The sequence below is a fragment of the Staurois parvus genome, unplaced genomic scaffold (genome assembly GCF_062004578.1).
Source record: "Staurois parvus isolate SC_StPar_1 unplaced genomic scaffold, SC_StPar_1.0 ptg000096l, whole genome shotgun sequence".
Lineage (NCBI taxonomy): Eukaryota > Metazoa > Chordata > Amphibia > Anura > Ranidae > Staurois > Staurois parvus.
This window is the reverse complement of record NW_028317892.1, coordinates 17,176,913-17,201,260: the sequence shown is the minus strand read 5'-3', so window position 1 is coordinate 17,201,260 and position 24,348 is coordinate 17,176,913. Positions and strand designations below refer to the sequence as shown.

At 40.2% G+C, this 24,348-nt stretch overlaps 1 protein-coding gene across 1 annotated transcript in view; it reads left to right on the top strand.

The window, feature by feature from the left end:
* UGCG (UDP-glucose ceramide glucosyltransferase) overlaps positions 1–21,582 on the top strand; it is a 63,990-nt gene extending 42,408 nt beyond the window's left edge. The window contains exons 5-9 of the mRNA XM_089670947.1: positions 3,202–3,314; positions 7,372–7,550; positions 9,823–9,909; positions 12,628–12,817; positions 18,513–21,582. Of these exons, the coding sequence (XP_089527073.1) occupies positions 3,202–3,314; positions 7,372–7,550; positions 9,823–9,909; positions 12,628–12,817; positions 18,513–18,683 (740 nt within the window). The 3' untranslated portion in view covers positions 18,684–21,582. The remainder of the gene's footprint in view (positions 1–3,201; positions 3,315–7,371; positions 7,551–9,822; positions 9,910–12,627; positions 12,818–18,512) is intronic.
* Positions 21,583–24,348: the final 2,766 nt, after the last annotated feature.

Here is a 24,348-nt window from a genome sequence, read left to right as displayed (position 1 = left end):
TCTATTTATACTATTTGTGTATTTTTTTTAATGTAATTTTTTTTACACACTACTATAGTGACACTGTACTACTTGTGGGGGTGATGATGATTTTTTTTTTTTTTTTTTTTCTTTTTTACACTGATTGCTTTTACACCCATAAAGGCTATAAAAGCAATTATTTCTCCTTCTCTCTGGCTGCATTCCTGCAACCAAAGAAGGAAAATCTTCCAGTGGGGACAATCATTCTCCTAAAGGCTAACTAAAAGAGGATTTCCTTGACATTGGGAAGATAACCCTATCACTTCCTGTTAAAACTACATTACAGGAAGTGAATGGGAAAACTCCATAATGAGACACAAATGAAGAGGAGAAAAAATATCTGACAGCGGTTTAAAGCTTCCTCTACTGGAGAAAAAAGTATTGGCTTCAGATTCATACTGCTTGCAAAGACAAATGCTGTTTTTAATTGCGGATTCTTCCTCCATTCCCTAATACACATTAGCATATGCTATTCCACCTTAACCATTTAAGCTCTGGAAGATTTTACTCCCTTCATGACCAGAGCATTTTTTGGTCTTCGGCACGGTGCTACTTTAACTGGCAATTGCACTGTCATGCAACACTGTACGCTATTGAAATTTATATGATTCCATTCACACAAATAGAGCTTTCTTTTGGTGGTATTTTATGACCACTGGATTTTTCATTGTTTTATTATTAAAAAATTATACTTTGCTATAAAATCATATCCAATAAAAAAAAAAAAAAAATCTAATTTCTTCATACATTTAGGCCAAAATGATATCTGCTACATGTCTTTGTTCGGTTTTTTTTTTTTTTACCCAATCCCAATTAGTGTATATCAATTAGTTTGTGTGAAAATTAGTGTCTACAAACAATGGTGTGTGTGTGTGTATATATATATATATATATATATATATATATATATATATATATATATATATATATGGATTTTTTTTTTTTTAACACGAATAATGGCTGTGATCAGCAACTTATAGTGGGACTGTAAAAAGTGCAGCAGGCGATCTGACACTAACGGACACTGACATCAGTGACACTAATACAGTGATACTATACACTGTCTCTGTACTAATGACACTGGCTTGGAAGGGTTTAACATCTAGAGGCTATCAAAGGGTTAACTGTGTGTGGCAAGTTTAAGGTTTGAAATGTGTTCTGTGCAGGGAGAAAAAAAAACAGCCACTCCTTTACTTCGTATAGCAAGCCCTGTGTTGTGTTTTGCTAAGCAGATCAGCAGGCCCTGGCCATAAATCATTGGCTGGGACTTGATGGCCAACTTGTGCTGTCCCAAATTAGAGCACAGATGGGGCGGCAGGCACACACCCCCTGTACCCAGAAATGCTAGTTTTACATACATGTACGTGATCCAGGGCAGATATAACTTTAACCAGCAGTGGACCGCCCCATGTATATATACTGCGGTGGGGCGGTCCACTGCTGGTTAAAGTAATGTCAAGGCACAATTTAAAAAAAAAATAGTGTTTAGTACAACCCAGATTCCAAAAAAGTTGGGACGCTGTGTCAAATCTAAAAAAGAATGCAGTATTTTTCACATCTCATGAGCCCATATTTTATTCACAATAGAAAATGCATCAAATGTTTAAACTGAGAAAATATACCATTTTAAGAGAATATAAGCAACATGACTCAAAAATGTTGAAACAGGTCAACAAAAGGCTGTTAAAGCAAGTGGCTGTAAGAGCATTTTGCAACTAATTAGGTTAATTGGTAACAGGTCAGTAAGATGATTGGGTATAAAAAGAGCATCTTAGATCATCAGTGTTTGAGAAGTAAAGATGGGCATGCACATTTCCTCATGTTTTTTTTTTCCTTTTTAACCATGATGCAGTTGCATACAAATACTTGCTCATGTGCCAGAAATATAATGTGCTCCTACCTTCCTCTTTGACTGGACAACAGTGTTGGTTTTGAGTTCCAAAGCTCTTGGCGTCAGCCTTGCCTACTTTTCTGATGCTTTACAAAGAACACAGACCTCTCCTCATCTCCGTCCCAATCTTCATAACCTTTCCTTATGCACAGGAAGAGACTACAGGAGTTACCGGTTTAAAAGATTTCTGGCAAAATCAACAGTATTTTTTACAATGCTCTGTTTTCTTGTAATGTCGAACTTTTTTAAATCTGCAGACTCAGTGACTATCATTCTCATCACTGGTTTCACACTTTTAGTCCTCATGCACGCTGGACGTTTTTACAGCTGCTGTTTTTGACTTTTTTTTTTCTACAGCTAGTAAACCCCCCAGCATGTTATCTTATGTGTCCATGTACACATAGACTGTAATCAATGTTTTTTGGCAGGGACGTTTTTTGGCTGAAAAAAACCCCCCTAGAACTAGTGGGTTTCTAGAGGAGGTTTTTAGCTGTAAAAATGCTCTAACGCAGTAAATCGCGGTAAACCAAAAAAACCACTAAAAACCAAAAACGTGGGAAACCGCCACTAAATGTTAATGCAAAAACTCTTTAAAAAAAAAAAAGCTGAAAAACTTACCTTTTTAACGTGACTTTACACAGCTACCGTTACCAGTGTTCTCAAAACACCCAATGTGCATGGAGCCTAAGGTTTTATTGACTGCTTGTTTGCTCTAGATTAGTGTCTCACTAATGCAGGCCATAGACGGGTCGTTTATCGGCCGAATTTTCATCCGAACGAAAAATCGTCTGATATTCACACCGTTAGTCGTCGGCCGATTTTCGCGGATCTTCTCATTTTTTTATCGGTCATGCTGGAAAATCTACGAAAAACGGCTGTTTTTTGTCAGCATTGGTGGCAGCAACGACCGATTTTTCGTTTATCGGTCGATAAACGATCCGTCAATGGCCAGCATAAGACATTAAGCCCATATCAGGATGACAACCCTTGAACCAGTACAGCAATGGCAATTCCATTTCTGTCCCTGGGTACACTTTTTAGGTTTTGAATAAAGCTGGGAAGTGTTAGAACCTTTTATCAAGTTTTCATTTCCATTGTGTCCTCAATTGGGGCGAATTGCCATGCTACCTCCAATGTGAGTCGGGAAGAAGTAGGAATGTAAAATGAGTAAAAAAAAAAAAAATCTAAATATTTAGACAATGGTTAAATTTCAGCCTACTTTTTATATTAGTGTGCAGTGTTTTTGTTCTTGCTAACCTATTACCATTCTCTAACTTTTTTAATGGCAGTGAAACCTGACACATTGACTGATATGGCTAATCAGATGACAGAGAAGGTTGGCTTGGTCCATGGACTTCCTTATGTAGCAGATAGGCAAGGCTTTGCTGCTACATTAGAACAGGTAAGCTAAAATTAGAGTGTGACAGATCATTGCCTAGCATTGCTGAAGGAAAGAATGACAAACAAGTTATGTGAGGTTGTCTGAGTGTGTTGGGTGTGTAGTGACTTTGAAAATCTGATACATATTCCATCATCCACTTTAGTACTATATAATAATGTAATATTAGCACACCTGTCTTGTGTTTATTCCATATGTACAGCTGGACTATATTTTGGTAGATGAAATCATACCTACAAGGAACATTTAGATGGCGTTTTCATGTCTATATGCACGTAACTATGTAACTTGGAGCCATTTTTCAACTGATATTTTAGTTGTGACTAACTACACTTCAGTGGAGCCCTTTTCTTGTAGATTTCCTGTTGGTTGTATCTCTTGTCATGGTAGTCATGTTGGCCTTTTCACCGATTTTATACTTGATTATCACAGATTCTACTAAAAAATACTGAAATCCGTTGCATGTCCCTTTTTGTGAGAAATGAACAAAATGATTTGCGGAGGTGATGCACTTAACCCACCATGCATTTCACCCGCTAGAATCTTCACTTTTACTCTCTTGCATTAATATTATGGAAGCGATCAGCAGCCTATATACCTGCAGAGAGTAAAACAGAAAATTGGAGAAAAGTTTTTTTTTTTTTTTATTTATATGGGCTGCTAAAGTTGAAATGAGGATGTCGAAATGTGCGTGACTAGAGTAAGAGAGCAGATTGCTCCTGCTGTGGTGCCTGAGAGAAATGAAAATTTGGCAGGGTAATCCAGCTTGTTGGTGTCCTCTCAGCACTCCTATGTCAGTTCAGGTAAGCAGGAGCTGTAATGATGTACGTTTTATATAGCCGGAACAGAGAAACCTGGAAGTAAATAATTCACTGCGCAATTCGGAGCAAACCTCTTCATATTTATGGAAATTTGTTAGGTTCCTTTTTTTAAAAAAAATCTTCAGCAAAGGCAGTTCTAAAAGGGAGCAATTTTATAGGACAAAGTAGTAAAACATTTCAAACCATTTTTTTTTTTTTTTCTTGTCTCATTTGATAAACTAGTAATAAAAACCAGTCGGAAATTGAGAGGAGCGCAGAGGACAAGATGCATTCTTTTTGGTTGTTGCAGGTTTCTGCACTTGTTTGTACTTTCTATTAAAGAAAATGAAATCTGCAGTATATCATGCATTATTCTTTTACAAGTAGGAAAGCACTTGCTTCTGTTACAGTGTTGAGAAAATGTATTTGAATCGTTAGATTTCTGGTTGAATGGCTCTAGATTTTAAACAATAGTGTTTTGATGTTTATAGAGCAGATAATAGTTTAAAATTGCTTTTTATTGTGAGTTTACTGTGTTAATTATTTCCTTTCACTACCTATCCTAGAGACACAGCAGAAAGTGAAGGGAAACCACCCTCCTAGGGCCCTTTCACACCAGTGAGTAGTGTTTTTCTGCAGTAGAAAAACGCAGATCACCACTAGGGAACATAATTAATATAAACTATTATTTTTTATGTGCCCCGAGGTGCATTGCACTGAGGTGTGATAAAATGCAGACATACTGCATTTTTTTGCACCTCAGTACATGGCACCCCGTGCCACCAGACAGATGCGCAGAATGAAAGTGTCACTTTTGTGTACTTAAAATAAATTTGTCCAATGGTAAATGGTGAACTGTGTGATGTGGCAAAATGTGCAATACCCTTCCCTGCGGCTGTCAGAATACCAGTGCAGTCAGCATCTGATTGCATACAGCTTCAGTTCAGCCAGAACATTTCTGTCTGGTTCCTTCGTCTTTTCAAACAAAGGATGTCTTCCTGAATGGCCAGACAGTGCCATCTACATTTTGGCCAGTTCATCAGGAACCAGTACAAATCTGCATAATGTAAGGATCAACTTTAGGCAGTTGTTCCCCCTGTGAAACGTGTTTTCTCATCACGTTTCTGACCCAGTAACAATGATTACCAGGATAAATAAAAAGTGGAATCCCCAGCAGGGGCTTGGGCAGAAGTAAAAACCCGACAGGTGTTAAGCATTGAAAGCACAGAAACAAAAAATTAGCTTTGGATATAAGACATAATATAATCTCTGTCACAGACTGGATTCACACTGTTGTGAAACACAGCTTATGTGCATTGGTGTGCTGTGATGCCATGCATTCTGGACAGACACGCTGTAACGCACTACCATACATTGTGTGCACTGACTTAATGCAATCCATGTTAACACACAACACAGATGGAAATAGGCCCATAACACACTGCTCAAACAAATTAAAGGAATACTTTGAAAACATATCAGATCTCAGTGGGGAAAATATTATGCTGGATATCTATACTGATATGGACTGGGTAATGTGTTAGAAACGTAAGGATGCCCCATTGTTTGATGGAAATGAAAATTATCAGCTTACAGAGGAATGATTTCAAAGACCCCCCCCCCGAAAATCAAAGTGAAAAAATGATGCAGCAGGCTAGTCCATTTAACTGAAATTTCATTGCAGCAACTCAAAATGGTACTCAGCAGTTTGTATAGCCCCCCCCCCCACCTGCTTGTATGCATGCCTGACTATGTCGGGGCATGCTCCTAATGAGACAACGGATCGTGTCATGGTGTATTTCCCCCCAGATCTGGTCTAGGGCATCATTGAGCTCCTGGACAGTCTGAGGTGCAACCTGGTGGTGTTGGATGGATTGAAACATGATATCCCAGAGGTGTTCTATTGGATTTAGGTCAGGCGAGCACAGGGGCCATTCAATGGTATCAATTCCTTCATCCTCCAGGAAATGCCCGCATTCTCTCGCCACATAAGGCCAGGCATTGTCATACACCAGGAGGAACCCAGGACCCACTGCACCAGCGTAGGGTCTGACAATGGTTCTAAGGATTTCATCTTGATACCTAATGGCAGTCAGGGTGCCAATGTCTAGAGGTCTATGCATCCCTCCATGGATATGCCTCCCCAGAACATCACTGACCCAACCACCAAAAATGGCATGCTGAACAATGTTACAGGCAGCCTAATGTTCTCCACGGCTTCTCCAGACCCTTTCCTGTCTGTCACATGTACTCAGAGTGAACCTGCTCTCATCTGTGAAAAGCACAGAGGGCCAGTGGTGGACCTGCCAATTCTGGTGTTCAGTGGCAAATGCCAATTGAGCTCTGTGGTGCCAGGCAGTGAGCACAGGGCCCACTAGAGGATGTCGGGCCCTCAGACCACCCTCATGAAGTCTGTTTCTGATTGTTTGGTCAGAGACTTCCACACCAGTGGCCTGCTGGAGGTCATTTTGTTGGGCTCTGGCAGTGCTCATCCTGTTCCTCCTTGCACAAAGGTGCAGATACCAGTCCTGCTGATGGGTTAAGGACCTTCTACGGCCCTGTCCAGCTCTCCTACAGTAGCTGCTTGTCTCCTGGAATCTCCTCCATGCTCTTAAGACAGTGTTGGGAGACACAGTAAACCTTCTGGCAATGGCATGTATTGATGTGCCATCCTGGAGGAGTTGGACTGCCTGTGCAACCTCTGTAGGGTCCAGGTATCACCTCATGATACCAGTAGTGACACTGACCCTAGCCAAATGCAAAACTAGTGAAAAACGGACAGAAAAGATGAGTAGGGAAAAAAATGTCAGTGGCCTTCACCTGTAAAACAATTCCTGTTTTGGGGATCTTTTCATTGTTGCCCATCTAGTGCACTTGTTAATTTCATTAGCACCAAAGCAGCTGAAACTAATTAACAACCCCCTCTGCTACTTAACTGACCAGATCAACATCCCAGGAGTTTAATTGACTTGATTCTATACTCTGATTAAAAAGTGTTCCTTATTTTTTTTTTGAGCAGTGTACATTCTTGTCTATAAAACACAAACATTTTATTTTGATGTCTCATGAATGTGTGTGTGTGTGTGTGTGTGTGTGTGTAAAACTGTACTGTATTTGTTTTACTGTAAACTTTGGATGGACACGGAAATTGAGAATATGAAGTCTTTTGTTTAACGCATTGTATTCTTTACATACTAACAGACATTGTTAACACATTTCTGCTTTTCTGTTAATTTTGTTCTCTTATTCTCACATCCTAGGTTTATTTTGGGACTTCCCATCCAAGGTCTTACATTTCTGCTAATGTGACTGGTTTCAAGTGTGTTACTGGTATGTCTTGTTTGATGAGAAAAGAGGTTCTGGATCAAGCAGGAGGCCTTATTGCGTTTGCCCAATACATAGCTGAAGATTATTTCATGGCCAAAGCAATTGCAGATCGGTAGGTAGTGGCTATCGGATGCTTTTCATTTATAGACCTCAGTACACTTGTGTTTACCATGGGCTGATATTGGTGACTGCTCTTAAAGCAGTAGTAAACCGCACTTAAAAGAAAAAAAAAAAAAAATTTTCCCCTGCAAGGTTTCTAAAGTAAGGACTTACTTTAGAAAGAAGCCCTCCAGCGCTGTCACCGCTGCAGAGGCTTCCATCTTCACCCAGTCTTCCTTCCGGATTCGCTATTTCCGGATGCCTGCCTGTCTGAGCCGTGATTATGTCAGTCCCACGAATGTGTTCAGGGGTCCTAGGCACGGCGCATGCTCCAGCAGTCAAATAAAAGCAAATATCTCCTAAAAGGTTCATGTTTAGGAGATATTAATTTTATCTACAGGTAAACTTTATTATAAGGTTACCTGTAGGTAAAAATAAAAATCTGGAGTTTACTACCACCTTAACATAATTTTTACACTACGTTCAACAATCCTTGCCCGAGTTCTTTCTAGGCCTTGTGCTGCTTTGGGGAAAAACTAAAATTATTTCCCCTAGAGGTAAGCCCCAACTCTGACAAACCATTATTAGATTTTGTAATATAGATTCCCTACTTCTATAACCTTTCAAAATGTCCTGTACTGTTGGTTACAGCAGAGGGCAGGGTATTAAAGTGATACTAAACACTTAACCACTTGCCCTCTAGAGGATTTTCCCCCCTTCCTGACCAGGCCATTTTTTGTGCTAAAAAATATATAAAGGAATGCGTTAAATACCAAATCACATGAAAATGCAAATAAATACATAAGTAAAATAAAAAATATATCTATAAATGTCCGTAATTCATATACAAGTCCAAACACCAATATAAGTGATTGAAAAAATCTCTTCAAACAAGAAAAAAACCCGTGTAGCAAAATCCACCACCGAATGAAATGGGTAAACTCACCAGAGCTATTTGCTGATCAAATTATAAATCAGCAAAAATAGCAATTGCTCTGGGAGCGATGATCTGTTGGAGTATCCAGGAGCAATAGACTGCAATCAGCCAAATCAGCACACATGGAACAGCCTTAACTGCAAGTGGTCATCATGCCTTCATAACTTTGGAAATGCTCGGGGAATCAAAGAAGAGTATCATGGTGCAGTATATTAAAAGAAAGATAATTTTAATTGTAGCCTTAAATATGCACTCACAAGAAAGGTGTCCAACCAACACCAGCAATATCAGCAATATCAGTCTCAAAAAGCTAAAACGGGGACGAGCCTCGCTCACTGCGATCACAGCTGACCGTCTCGATGAGCGTCCTGACGACGCATCCACTAAGCCCAGCCCTACACGTTTCATCATCCAACGTCTTCAAGGTTTCGTCATCCACCCCTTGAAGACGTCGGATGACGAAACGCGTAGGGTGGGGCTTAGTAGATGTGACGTCAGCACGCTCCTCGAGACTGTTAGCTGTGATCGCGGTGAGCGAGGCTCGTCCCTGTTTTAGCTTTTTGAGACTGATATTGCTGATATTGTTGGTGTCGGTTGGACACCTTTCTTGTGAGTGCATATTTAGGCTACAATAAAAATTATCTTTGTACACTGTAAGCATGCTGCTTTGTATGGCTCTCCCCCATCGGTAATACTTGGGAGATCGCCGGGTGCCGGCCGGGACCCAGTGATTGACAGCTGAGGACGTTAATGGCCTACCTGGAGCTGCAAAATCACGTGTATATGTACGTGATTTTGCGCACCCGTGCCACTCTGTAGCAGTGTTTCTGCTATAGGGCGGCACAGAATTTAAAAAAAAAAAACATTTTACATGTACCTGCTCTGCGCAGTGGATTTGCACAGAGCAGCCCTGATCCTCTTCTTCTCAGGTCCCCTGCCTCCTGGCGTGTGCCCCCACAGCAAGCCGGCCCTGTATGTCCATAAGACACACAGGGCGCGGCTCGTCTTCCCTCCCTCCTCAATAGCTATGATTACTGTGTCTGAGCCAGTAAGGAGTTGGAGACCCGGGAGAGCTGATGCTCTCATGTACAACACTGGATCGGGCTAAGGTAAGTATTAGGGGGGCTGAGGGGGAAACTGCACACTAAAGTTTTTAAAAAAAAAAAACAAACTTCAAAACCACTTTGTCATTTCTGGCACATTCTCACCTTACCTTGCTTGCTCGTATAAAAAGCAGGGCACAAAAAGCTCAGTTGTGGGTACTTTTTGGTATTAGACTAATATGCTGTGATAAACTTCAGTTATTTGATGGCTTTTTCTTTTTTTTTTTTTTTTCTTTCATGTACAGGGGATGGAAATTTTCTATGGCTACACAGGTCGCAATGCAAAATTCTGGTTGCTACTCCATATCTCAGTTTCAATCTAGGATGATTAGGTAAATATGTCTTGGATTTTTTTTTTTCTTTTGTCTGCTTTCAAAGACTGATATTTGACAGTCACGTTTTAAATGTTATGTAAGGCATTGATTAAAGCCATCTATCTCCTGAAAGTAAAAGGCCTGTGAATAGTCTATACAATACCCGCCAAAAGGTCTGGTTCCTTTTATATTGAAAATAGTTTTTGAAAGTTCAGTGTAGAAGAGTTTGACTCTATCCATCCATATTCTCAGATCTGTTCTAGATTTGGCTAGCAGAAAAACAATTTTCACAGTGAGAATTCTCCCCCCAAAAAAGTCTAAAAGCAGAAGTGAAAAATCACTTTAGCTTTCTGCAGACAGTTCAGTTTTTTTTTTGTTTTTTTTTTCCACAAGGTTTGTCAAAGCGGTACTGAAATACCTCTACCACAGCTATAAAAATGTAACTAGCCACAATTTGTTTTTCTTGTTTTGGTTTGATTGTGGAAGTGTTCATATTTCTTTATTTTTTTTTCTTTGTCAAGTTTCGGTTTTAGTAACAATGGTTACCCAGATAATTTGAACTGGAATGCCAATGAAAGGAAATCTCTAATGGTGCAAACACACTCAACTATACAAAACTATTTCTGCTGAGTTACCCTCATCTTCCGACCCCCATAATAGCTACAAGACTAGGATAGGAAGTGTGATGACGTTCCCCAAATATCTCACACACAGCTATAAAATCCTGACAGATTTTAACCTTTTGTGACTGCATCAAAAACGTATATATACAGTCAGGTCCATATATATTGGGACATCGACACAATTCTAACATTTTTGGCTCTATACACCACCACAATGGATTTGAAATGAAACAAACAAGATGTGCTTTAACTGCAGACTGTCAGCTTTAATTTGAGGGTATTTACATCCAAATCAGGTGAACGGTGTAGGAATTACAACAGTTTGCATATGTGCCTCCCACTTGTTAAGGGACCAAAAGTAATGGGACAGAATAATAATCATAAATCAAACTTTCACTTTTTAATACTTGGTTGCAAATCCTTTGCAGTCAATTACAGCCTGAAGTCTGGAACGCATAGACATCACCAGACGCTGGGTTTCATCCCTGGTGATGCTCTGCCAGGCCTCTACTGCAACTGTCTTCAGTTCCTGCTTGTTCTTGGGGCATTTTCCCTTCAGTTTTGTCTTCAGCAAGTGAAATGCATGCTCAATCGGATTCAGGTCAGGTCACTGACTTGGCCATTGCATAACATTCCACTTCTTTCCCTTAAAAAACTCTTTGGTTGCTTTTGCAGTCTGCTTTGGGTCATTGTCCATCTGCACTGTGAAGCGGCGTCCAATGAGTTCTGAAGCATTTGGCTGAATATGAGCAGATAATATTGCCCGAAACACTTCAGAATTCATCCTGCTGCTATTGTCAGCAGTCACATCATCAATAAATACAAGAGAACCAGTTCCATTGGCAGCCATACATGCCCACGCCATGACACTACCACCACCATGCTTCACTGATGATGTGGTATGCTTAGGATCATGAGCAGTTCCTTTCCTTCTCCATACTCTTCTCTTCCCATCACTCTGGTACAAGTTGATCTTGGTCTCATCTGTCCATAGGATGTTGTTCCAGAACTGTGAAGGCTTTTTTAGATGTCGTTTGGCAAACTCTAATCTGGCCTTCCTGTTTTTGAAGCTCACCAGTGGTTTCCATCTTGTGGTGAACCCTCTGTATTCACTCTGGTGAAGTCTTCTCTTGATTGTTGACTTTGACACACATACACCTACCTCCTGGAGAGTGTTCTTGATCTGGCCAACTGTTGTGAAGGGTGTTTTCTTCACCAGGGAAAGAATTCTTCGGTCATCCACCACAGTTGTTTTCCGTGGTCTTTCGGGTCTTTTGGTGTTACTGAGCTCACCGATGTGTTCCTTATTTTTAAGAATGTTCCAAACATTTGTTTTGGCCACGCCAAATGTTTTTGCCATCTCTCTGATGGGTTTGTTTTTTGTTTTTTCAGCCTAATGATGGCTTGCTTCACTGATAGTGACAGCTCTTTGGATCTCATCTTGAGAGTTGACAGCAACAGATTCCAAATGCAAATAGCACACTTGAAATGAACTCTGGACCTTTTATCTGCTCATTGTAATTGGGATAATGAGGGAATAACACACACCTGGCCATGGAACAGCTGAGAAGCCAATTGTCCCATTACTTTTGGTCCCTTAACAAGTGGGAGGCACATATGCAAACTGTTGTAATTCCTACACCGTTCACCTGATTTGGATGTAAATACCCTCAAATTAAAGCTGACAGTCTGCAGTTAAAGCACATCTTGTTAGTTTAATTTCAAATCCATTGTGGTGGTGTATAGAGCCAAAAATGTTAGAAGTGTGTCCATGTCCCAATATTTATGGACCTGACTGTATTAAAAAAAACTAAACTTCCACTTTAATATAATTTATTTTTAAAAGGAAGCAACTAGTTATAATTTTATCTTGGCTATACTGAAGTGAAGTTCCTCTAGTATCTTTGGTGGACACTTTTTTTTTTTTTTTTTTTTACTGATGGCTGGGATTGTACATCGTTTTTGACCAGCAGCAATCATGGGTAGGAAGTTATTGGAGGACCTGCTGTAATGGGGGAGAATTTTTTTTTTTTCATAAAGAGCCTTAATGTCAATATATCAGCATTAAAAACTGTATAAATGTAATATTTGTTTTTTGGGTTTTTTTTTCCAGGTGGACTAAGCTAAGGATCAATATGGTTCCTGCTACAATCATATGCGAGCCCATATCTGAATGTTTTGTAGCCAGTTTAATAATCGGCTGGGCGGCACATCATATCTTTCGATGGGATATCATGGTGTTTTTTATGTGTCATTGTCTAGCATGGTTTATATTTGACTATATTCAGCTCCGAGGTGTTCAGGTGAGGTTTACCAATCTCTTTGGCTACACATTTGCTTGAGTCAGCGCTATGTATATTTATAACATGCATAGGACAGGTACAGGTTTCTACAAGTTCTTGAATATTATGTATATAACAAGTTACCTCAATCTTTATAGATTCTGAAATATCCTCTGATTGGAATTAAATAGGAAAGCCTGCACAATTCACATAACATATTTAATGCTGTTGATGGGGCAGTACAGTCAATTGGCCATTTAAACATCTATGTACTTTTAGGGCCAGTTCACACTGCATGCGTTTCATTTGCTTTTTTTTCTGCATCCAAAATGCGCAGAAAGCAGGTTATATGGTTGTCAATGTCATAGTTCAAATTAGTGCTTGCAGTTCCAGTGCGTTCTGGTTGCAGAAAAAGTAGAAGATGCTGCATTTTTTCTGCACAGAACTGTACTGGGATGTGTTAAAATACACCAAAATCACACTGCAATGCACATGTCTCTATTGAAATTAAAGCAAAAGAGAGGGGAAAAAATTAACTAGAATGCATAAAAAAAACACACTGGAACGTATCAAAACCGTGCCTGATTGTGTCAAAATGCATCCGGAACACATCTGGACTGCGTTTCTATAGTGTGAACCGCCCTTAGGGCTAGTTCACACCAGATGCAGTTCAGTGCAGTTTTTTTCTGTATGAAAAATGCGTGCACAGTGTTTTCCATGTATTCCAATGGCCCTAGTTCACACCTGTGCTGTAAGTTCCAGTGCGTTTCTGATGCAGAAAAATGTAGAACATGCTACATTTGTTCTGCACAGAACTGTACTGGAACACAGCAAAACGTTTCAAAAATGCAACGGAACAGAGTGTAGTGTGAACTATAAACAGAAACACGTCCTGAGTACATTTTTTTTTTTTTTTATGTTGTTAACTAGCCCTTATAGTCAGGATATGAAATACAGACTAGATTGAATACAGACTAGACTGAACTGTATTGTTAAAGCGGAGTTCCACGCAAAAGGGGAAGTTCCGCTTTAAAGATTGGTCCCCCGCTCCCCATTAAGGATTGGCACCTTTGGGGAGCAGGGGGGGGAACGGGTACCCAAACTTGACAGGTACTTCCGCCTAGGTGATCAGAAGCAGAAGTTGTCCTCCTACCCTCCCTCTCTGTAGTCTTGTGGGACACGTGACAGGTCCAAGAAGACTACGGGACCATTCAGCACTACTCGTGCATGCGCAGTGGGCACCTGGCTGTGAAGTCACAAGCAGTCACAGCCAGGTGCCCACACTGAAAATGCTAGCATCTGGAACACAGGACAGCTGGTGAAACGGGCTGCGGTGGGGGCAACGTGGGATCGTGGGACAGGTAAATGGCTATATTTTAGAAGGCAGCAGCTACAGTTTTTGTAGCTGCTGACTTTTATTTTTTTACAGAGTGAGTGGAACTCCTCTTTAATGTAATGAGGTATATACACTGGTAAGCCATAACATTATGACCACTGACAGGTAAAGTGAATAGCATTGACTATCTTGTTGCAATGGCTTCTGAAAGTGGGTGGGATATATTAGGCAGCACGTGAACATGTTGTCCACCAAGTTGATGTATTGAAAGCAGAAAAAATGAGCAAGGGTAATGATTTGAGCGACTTTGACAAGGGTCAAATTGTAGAGGCTAGACAACTGGGTCAGAGCAACTCCGAAACTGAAACTCTTTTGGGATGTTCCCCATCTATAGCGGTAAGGACCTAAAGTGGCCCAATGAAGGAAAACTGGCAAATTTGGTGACTGGGTCATGGGCGGCCAAGGCTCATTAATGCACATGGGAGTGAAGGCTGGTTCTTGTAGTTAGATCAAATAGAAGAGCTACTGTAGGTAAGATTGCTGAAAAAGTTATTGCTGGCTCCAATAGGTGTCAAAACACACAGTGCATCACAATTTGTTGCATATGGGGTCTGCATAGTTAGACCGGTCAGAATATCCATGCTGACCCGTGTCCACAGCCAGATGCACCTACAATGGAAATGTGGTCATCCGAACTGGACCGCAGAGCAATGCAAGACCTGGTCTGATGAATTAAAAAATGGTTTGAAGAACACAAGAAGTTTGAGGTGCTGGCTTGTCCTCCAAATTCTTAAGATCTTTGTTCAATCAAGCATCTGTGGGATGTGTTGGGAAAACAAGTCTGATCCATGGAGGCCCCACCTCACAATGTACAGGTCTTAGAGTCTGCTACTGACAGCTTGGTGCCAGATACCACAGCATACATTCAGAGATCTAGTGGTGTCCTTGCTTTGATGGGTAGTCATAAAGTTATGGCTGGTCCCATGGATTTCTCACTTCTGTTTATGCTGATATGTAGTCTCATGATGTAATCACTTTCCCAAGTGATGTTGCTTGGCTATTACAACTATCTGAGCAAAGACTTGATTCGCAGAGGTTTTTAGAGAAAACAAACCTCTTAGTTTTGCTGCATTTGCATTCAACAACCTTCTCACCTTTTTTAGTTTATACTACCAACTTTTGCAATGTAACATTTGTAAATATCAACTGTATTTTTTTACACAAAAGTTAATAGATTTTGTTTGTTGTTTTTATTATGACATGTTGCACATACCCTCCCTTTCACTGTAGGTTTGGCTTGTGTTAAAAATGATGTATGCTGAAGGAGAACAGTATAATATTCTTTGTATGGTGTTTTGTGGCATGGCTCACTTGGTTTAATTATATGTGTTTTGTACAATAACTTTAAATGCATTCTCCTGAGGTTTTTTGCTACAACTTTTGTTTGGGGAAACAGCTTTTGAAAAGCTTATTTTTTTTCCTGGATAATTAAGCTTAGTGTTTCCCATTGTTCTTTGAGCCCTAAGCACTCATTCACACTCCCAGTTGAGCAATGTTGATCTGTATAGATCCATGCAGACTCAACACAAGGGCACATAGAAATTAGTTTATGTACCCTGTTCACACCACAGTGCTGCATTAAGGTGGGTCATGGCTTAAAAATTTAGACATGCTGCATTTTTACAAAGCTCAGCTCAATGCACCGTATGTCAAAATTAAATGATTAAACGATTCAGTATTTTGTGACAGTTCAATAAAATAAAAAAACAACACAAATACCAGCCCACATATATTTTAGCCTGGTGTGAATGAGCCCTAAGAGTTGTCATAATCTGTTACTATAATGCATGTAAATTTATTTTACTTGAGCTGTGAGGTTAAATGTGAACTTGCAATATATACTCTTTCAGTGAATTTGAACTAATTTGGGTATGTACATTGGTGGCATTTCTGTAACTTGCTGCTTTAACCATTTGTCAGGGCATTTTTTTTAATTTTTCACACATGGCAAACTCTGCATTTTTGTTGGAAGATTACTTTGAACCCTGAAACCGTTATATTTTTTCTGAAAGCAGAGGACCTGTAGAATAAAAACGTAGCTGTTGCAAGATATTTGAGCAACTGTTTATCGAATACAGATTTCGGGAAAAAACACACTAAAATTAATTTTAATGCATACAAACACAAAATTATACCCATTTATTTGTAAAATATAAAAGATGGTGTTGTGCCAAGTAAATGAATACCAAACATGTCAAGCTTAAAATTTGCACTTGCCTGTGAAAAGGCAGAAAACTAAGATACCCAAATTTGCCCACAGGCAATATTTTAAAAGCCATTACAATTTAAAGTTAACCCTGAATTATGAGCCTAGAATGATTGCTTTCAATAAATTTTAGGTGATACCTCATATGTGATGCAGCTGATGGTTATATACGCGTGTGTGCTATGCTTGCATTTTGCATGCGAGTATGGGGTAGTGGGTTGCTTTTACATTTATTTATTTTTTTCTTTTACAGTTTATTTTAACCCCTTTTCATTAAGTTTTTTCATTGTTCTTTCTACTGTAAAGGTATTCACTGGCTGAAAAAATATTTTGCAGCCATGAGCTTGTTGTAACCATTCGTCCAAGTCCAGGCCATTTGGATTTTAAGTAGTTTAACCACTTGCCTACCAGGCACTTATACCCCCTTCCTTACCAGGCCAATTTTCAGCTTTCAGCGCTGCCGCACTTTGATTGACAATTGCGCGGTCATGCAACATTGTACCCATATGAAATTTTGATCATTTTTTTCTCACAAATAGAGCTTTCTTTTGGTGGTATTTAATTGCCACTGGGCGCTTTACTTTTTGCGCTATAAATTAAAAAAAGTGCAAAAAATTTGAAAAAAAAAAAGTTTATTTGTTTCTTTTATAAAATTTTTCAAACAGGTATTTTTTCTCCTTCACTGATTTGCGTTTGATGAGGCGGCACTGATGGGCACTGATAGGCGGCACTGATGGGCACTGATAGGCGGCACTGATGGGCACTGATAGGCGGCACTGATGGGCACTGATAGGCGGCACTGATGGGCACTGATAGGCGGCACTGATGGGCACTGATAGGCGGCACTGATGGGCACTGATAGGCGGCACTAAAGGGCACTGATAGGCAGTACTAATGAGGTGGCACAGATAGACGGCACTGATAGACAGCACTAATTAGGGGTCACGGATAGGCGGCACTGATATGCAGCACTGATAGGCGGCACTGATAGGTGACACTGATGATGGGTACTGATAGACGGCACTAACTGGCATCACTTCTGGGCACTGACTGGCGGCACTGACTGGCACAACCCCTGGGCACTGACTGGTGGCACTGACTGGCAGCACAGGTGGGTGGCACTGGTGGGCACAGGTGGGTGGCACTGGTGGGCACAGGTGGGTGGGCACAGGTGGGTGGCACTGCTGGGCACATGTAGGTGGCACTTCTGGGCACAGGTAGGTGGCACTGCAGAGTGGCACAGGTGGGTGCACTGCTGGGCACAGGTGGGGGCACTGCTGGGCACGGGTGGGCGGGGCTAGTGGGCGCACTGCTGGGCGGAACTTGCGGGTGTCACTGCTGGGCACCGATCATCAGGGCACTGATCATCAGTGCCCTGATGATCGGTGCCGATCCCCGCTCTGACAACTGCCGGTTCTCGGCAGTACTTTCCTCACGATCTGACAGCGTGAGGAAAGTGCAGCCGAGAACCGGCACTTGCATTTCCCTGTGATCAGCGTGTCATTGGACACCGCTGATCACGTGGTAAATGGCCGGTGGGATCGGCCTTTCACCACATCACGTGATCAGCTGTGTCCGTAGGACACAGCGATCACGGAGATCGCCGGGTGCGCGCCCCCTGGGGCGCGCAGGAGAGCGCATTCTGGGAGGACGTCATATGACGTCCACTCAGAACTGGCCGGCCGCGGTGAAGCCGTCATTCGGCTATGCGCGGTCGGCAAGAGGTTAAAGATGGGTTAGGTTAGAGTTGCCATTAAGAACAAAAAGCTGGTGTGAGTTGCCATGGAAAAGTTCCAGGATATTTTCTGGACAGCTGATGTTTAATATTGATATTGTAAAGCAGGGAGTAATATTTAGTAAGGGAATGCTAGAACCTCATCTGAGCTTTTTATTATCAGTTTCCTTGTTGCAGGTTTTCTTTCACTTTCTATCTGGTAAAAAAATAATCTCCAGAACAGGAAGTGATGGGAAATCTCTTTAATGGAACCCTGGATAGTCGTAAAACCTGTCAGAGGTTCTAACCTTACCCCATTCTATCCACAACTAAGAGAAGGTATGGGTATAGATATACTTTGAGACGACTTATTAACCATTTGTTTTGTTTTTTATTTTAGGGAGGTTCGCTTTCTTTTTCAAAATTGGACTATGCAGTGGCTTGGTTCATTCGTGAATCTATGACGATATATATTTTTCTATCTGCCCTTTGGGATCCCACGATCAGTTGGAGGACGGGACGGTATAGGTTAAGATGTGGAGGCACAGCTGAAGAAATTCTAGATGTATAGTTTTCAATTTATGACTGTATATAAAACCAGAAAAAATTCAAAAATGGGGAAAAAAGTATTATAAATTGTTTATACGAATGCTTTTAAAAAAGACAAAAAAACAAAAACCTACCTTTTTTGAATAGTTTTTACATGTATGTTTTGCTGTCTGATCTTTAAATTATTTTGCATGGCACTTGCATCTGTGAAGACTTAACATGTTTGTAATCTAGTCCATATGGGGCAATATTGAATTTATTTCTTTTTATTTTTTTAAAAAAGAGATAATTTCAAGATGTTATACGTACTCTGCAGTAAACTCTATGGAAGTGGGGGGGAAACATTGTGCTTTTCTGAAAATATGTGGAGTTGGATGCAGTTTCTGTGAAAAATTAAGGCAGTCATTTTTTTCTTGCGATTATAATCTGAGCCCTAATACAACAATATTAATGTGTATCAATTTACCATTTTTTTTTTCCATTTTTTTTTTTTATATGAAAACCAGTAGCTCCCTTACTGGATTTCTTACACATTGTTTGCTACCTCGTAGCATTGCTGCAGAGTAAGTGTAATCTTCACTTGCTGGTATCCTGTATGTGAATATGCTGTAAACAGCAAGAGAAGCAATATTTAAGTGTACTAGTTGTTGGAATCAGCCGTTTTCTTGGTTGAAACAGTATATATGTAAATGCAAGCCAAGTACAAAAGGACCAATGACTGGTTCATAGTACATAGGATGCATTGTCATAAATATTGGCACAAGCTGAAAAAATGGCTGATCTAATGTGTATTAGCAAAGGTTAAAAGGGTGGATTGTCTTCCTAGCTGTTACTGCTGAACCAAAAGTAGACTGTTTGATTGCTCCCTATGGCTAGCCATGCTCTTAAAGATCATTACTAATTTGTCCCATCTGGGACCCTTGCTAATCACAATGCTGTACTTCACTTTAGCCTTTGCCTCCATAATTCCTCCTGGTGAGGTCCCCCCCCCCCCCCCTTTAGTGTAGTTTTTTGTTTGTTTTTTTTCCCCCCTTTTCCTTTTTTTGTTTCTACAAATGGTAGAAATGCCATTTAGAAAGCTCACGCGTTTAACTATTTTCTTACTCCACATAAAAATAAAAATTGCTAAGTCATTTTGTAACATATTTAGTATCTTTTTAATGCATGTATGATGAGCAGAATGAAAGAATCACCGTAAATAATGTAAATAGCTATTTAAATGTATAAAAACAAAGTGAGGTTATATTTGCCGCATTGAAGAGCTGTACACAGTCTTAATTTATTAGCTTTCAAACATGTCTACTGTTGGGTTGTATGCTTAATACAGTTGGATCTAGTTGTATTTAAATTTATTTTTTGTTAATTATTTTTTTTTTAATCTATACTTGTATAACAGCTAAAAAAAATTGCAAAATGTAAATGCATGCTGTATATTATTCATATAACTGTTTGTATTTATTGTTCTCAACCCTGATGTCTGGTTTCCCGTGAATTTGTGGTGAACTGGGCGTGTTTTTGGTTCTGTACATGCACTTAAAAGAAGTGAACAAGATATGCATAAGCCTTTAAGAGTATGTGTCAGTGTCTTGCTATGCCATCTCTGTCGCCTCCCATGTTTCCATCCTGGCTAGTGAATAGGACTCTCGTAGAAGCTTGAACCTTTGATGGTTTTAAGCTTAACATGTGCCAGAGAACTCCCTATTTAAAACCTCAGACTACCAAAAATTATTATTTGCTGTTCGTTGGAATCTCTCACCTGCTTCTTCTCACTTTCAGAGACTTCCAGTGATGAGTACAATTCCCAAACCCACCCAACTGCCATGATCATTTAAAATGGGTATCAACAGTCCTTGTTTGATTCCTTGTTCATTTTAAATGGCAGAGATGACGGTGGCAAATGTTCGGATTTCTTTTGCTACAAAAAATAGACAAACTGTATTGCTTGGGTGACAGAGACAGGAATCTCCAGCTGGTAGGTCTGACCAGAGGTTCTGTGAGAAGCCAGTGGGGAATTCAGCCCACCAGCATTTATATATAGCCAAAGTAGTAGGATTGGGTGAGCTAGCCTGAAATACAGCTAAGAGCACCATTCAGAGCCTAGTACTCTATACCAACCAATAAAAACATGGTCGTTGACTCAATAAATTGCAGAAAATCAGTTGCTGTGGGTAAAAGCACAGCATAACTATTTGCACTACGTTAAGTGAAGCCCTGTGTCTGGAAAGCAATAATTACCTCTGTTAACATTCGGGCACCTGTTTTCCATACTGATCCTGTAAATATTTTGCCCAAAATTGTATTTCAGTGATTTCTCTGGCCAGATCTATCCTAGCCAGCGTACTGTTTTGCCTTATGACATCATCATATTTTGTTTGAAGGGCATCTGTATCAAACTGGTGGGGTGAGGCTTTTGTTGCATGTTCGCATTCTTTACATGAATCAGGGACCTGCTTCCCTGAGGAAATAGCACATTGCAAGCCAGTCTAGTTGTGACCCACATAAGCTGTCCATTAAATGCTTTATATCATTTTGTTACATATTTTTTTTGTATTTTTTTAATTTTTTTTTTTTTTTAGTGTGTATTTGAAGTTTGAGTGATGCAATCCCTTTACACTGCTATCCACAGCATACTCCGTAAGCTTTTGAGTGTTCGCAGTGTATAGAGACTGAAGGCTGGACAGTTTCTTGATAGAACAATGATGTTTTGCACTTCTTGTACATCTGCATATTTGAGGAAACATTGAGCTGCACCGAAGAGAGCTGAAGCTTTTGGATTCACATACTGTGTTAAAGTAGTGGTAAAGTAGATGCAAATGAGGACTTGTGTAGATTTTTTTTCAGTGTTTATTTAAAATCATTGTTCCTCAAGTTCTTTGTTCCAAGGAAAAAAAGAATAAATTTTGATTATAGTGAAATGATAACCTTGTCTTTTTTCATCATTTTAACATTTTGATCACTATTGTTCAAGCATGTTTGTATAATTATGGTTTCTTTTATGGCCTCTTTATGCTGGCTTATCAAGCCTTCCTGTACCAATATACATTAATGTTTGCTGTTGCACACGTCCAACATTTTTGAGATGTTATTAGTACAGGAAGGGGAAATCTTCAATGGGGATGCAAACCCATTGTGAATGGAACAATTTGCAATTTCCTGCAGGAGATTTCGCAATGTGAGCCACAGGTGGGAAGCCACACTGAAAGCAATGTGAGCCTGGCAGTGCCTGCAACTATTCACAGCCATTTGCATGTAATCTGTTTCCAGGACAAAGGTTACTTCCTCCAGCACTCACTGGAGTGCTGGGCTGTGGAAGGGGTGGGAGCGGCTGGCTTGGGCTCTCAAGGTATGTTAGGTCCATATATATTTGGACACAGGCACAATTTTAGTTTTTCCGGTATTTACCAAAACATATTCAAGCTATAGTTATATATTAGATATGGGCTGAAAGTGCACACTCAGGTTTAATTTCAGGGTATGTACATCCAAATTTGAGGAAGGGTTTAGGAATTACAGCTCTTAAGAATAGCCATCCCCCCTTTTTCAAGGGATCAAAAGTAATTGTACAATTGAATCAAAAGCTGTTTCGTGGCCAGGTGTGGGCTACTCCTTTATTTCTTCATCAATTAAGCAGGTGAAAGATCTTGAGTTGATTCTAAGTGTGGTATTTGCTTTTGGAATCTATTGCTGTGAACCTACATCATGCGTTCAAAGGAGCTGTCCATGCAAGTGGAACAGGCCATTGTAAGGCTTCAAAAACTAAACAAAAACCATCAGAGAGATAGCAGCAACATTAGGAGTGGCCAAATCAACAGTTTGGTACATTCTGAGAAAATAAGAATGCACTGGTGAGCTCCGCAACATAAAAAGGCATGGATGTCAACAGAAGATATCAGTGGTGGATGATCGCAGGATCCTCTCTATGGTAAAGAAAACCCCATTCACAACATCCAGACAAGTAAAGTACACTATCCAGGAGGTGAGCGTATCATTGTCAAAGTCTACAATCAAGAGAAAACTTCACGAGCGCAAATGCATAGGGTTCACCACAAGGAACAAACCATTTATAGGCCTGAAGAATAGAAAAGCCAGATTAGACTTTGACAAAAAAATCTAAAAAAGCCAAACCAGTTCTGGAAAAGCATTCTTTGGACGGATGAAACTAAGATTAATCTGTACCAGAATGACAGGAAGAAAAAAGTGTGGAGAAGGCTTGGAACAGCTCATGATCCAAAGCACACAACATCATCTGTAAAACATGGTGGAGGCAGTGTGATGGCATAGTCATGCATGGCTTCCTGTGGCACTGTGTCATTGGTGTTTATTGATGATGTGACAGAAGCAGCCGGATGAATTCTGCAGTGTTTAGAGATATACTGTCAGCCCAGATTCAGCCAAATGTAGCAAAGTTGATTGGACGGAGCTTCACAGTACAGACGGACAATGATCCAAAACACACTGCAAAAGCAACCTAGGAGCTTTTTAAGGAAAAGTGTAATATTATGCAATGGCTGAGTCAATCACCTGATCTCATCCCAATTGAGCATGCATTTCACTTGCTAAAGGCAGAAAGACCCTCAAACAAAGAACAACTGAAGACAGCTGCAGTTAAAGCCTGGCAAAGCATCAGAAAGGAGGAAACCCAGTCTTTGGTAATGTCCATGGATTCCAGACTTCAGACAGTCATTGCCAGTAAAGGATTCTCAACATATTAAAAATGAACATTTTATTTATGATTATATTAATTTGTCCAATTACATTTGAGCCCCTGAAAATGGAGGGGCTGTGTATAAAAATGGTTGCAGTTCCTAAAATTTATACTTTATATTGTTCAACCCCTTGACTTAAAGCTGAAATTCTGCACTTCAAATTCATTTTGTTTCGTTTTAATTTATTCTGGTGGTATACAGAGCAAAAAGTATGAAAATTGTGTCTGTGTCCAAATATATATGGACCTAACATATACCTAATACTGCTCAAAAAAATTAAAAGAACACGTTTTGATCAGTATAGCATCAAGTCAATTAAACTCCTGAGATATTGATCTGGTAAGTTAAGTAGCAGAGGGGGTTAATTAGTTTCAGCTGCTTTGGTGCTAATGAAATTAACAAGTGCACTAGATGGGCAACAATGAAAAGACCCCCAAAACAGGAATGGTTTTACAGGTGAAGGCCACTGACATTTTTTTCCCTACTCATCTTTTCTGTCTGTTTTTCACTAGTTTTGCATTTGGCTAGGGTCAGTGTCACTAGTGGTAGCATGAGGCAATACCTGGACCCTACAGAGGTTGCAAAGGCAGTCTAACTCCTCCAGGATGGCACATCCATATGTGCCATTGCCAGAAGGTATGCTGCGTCTCCCAGCACAGTCTCAAGAACATGGAGGAGATTCCAGGAGACAGCCACTTACTCCAGAAGAGCTGGACAGGGCTATAGATGATCCTTAACCCATCAGCAGGACCAGTATCTGCTCCTTTGAGCAAGGAGGAACAGGATGAGCACTGTCAGAGCCCTACAAAATAACCTCCAGCAGGCCACTGGTGTGAATGTCTCTGACCAAACAATCAGAAAAAGACTTCATGAGGGTGCCCTGAGGACTTGACATCCTCTAGTGGGCCCTGTGATCACTGCCCAAAACCATAGAACTTGATTGGCTTTTGCCATTGAACACCAGAATTTTCAGGTCCACCA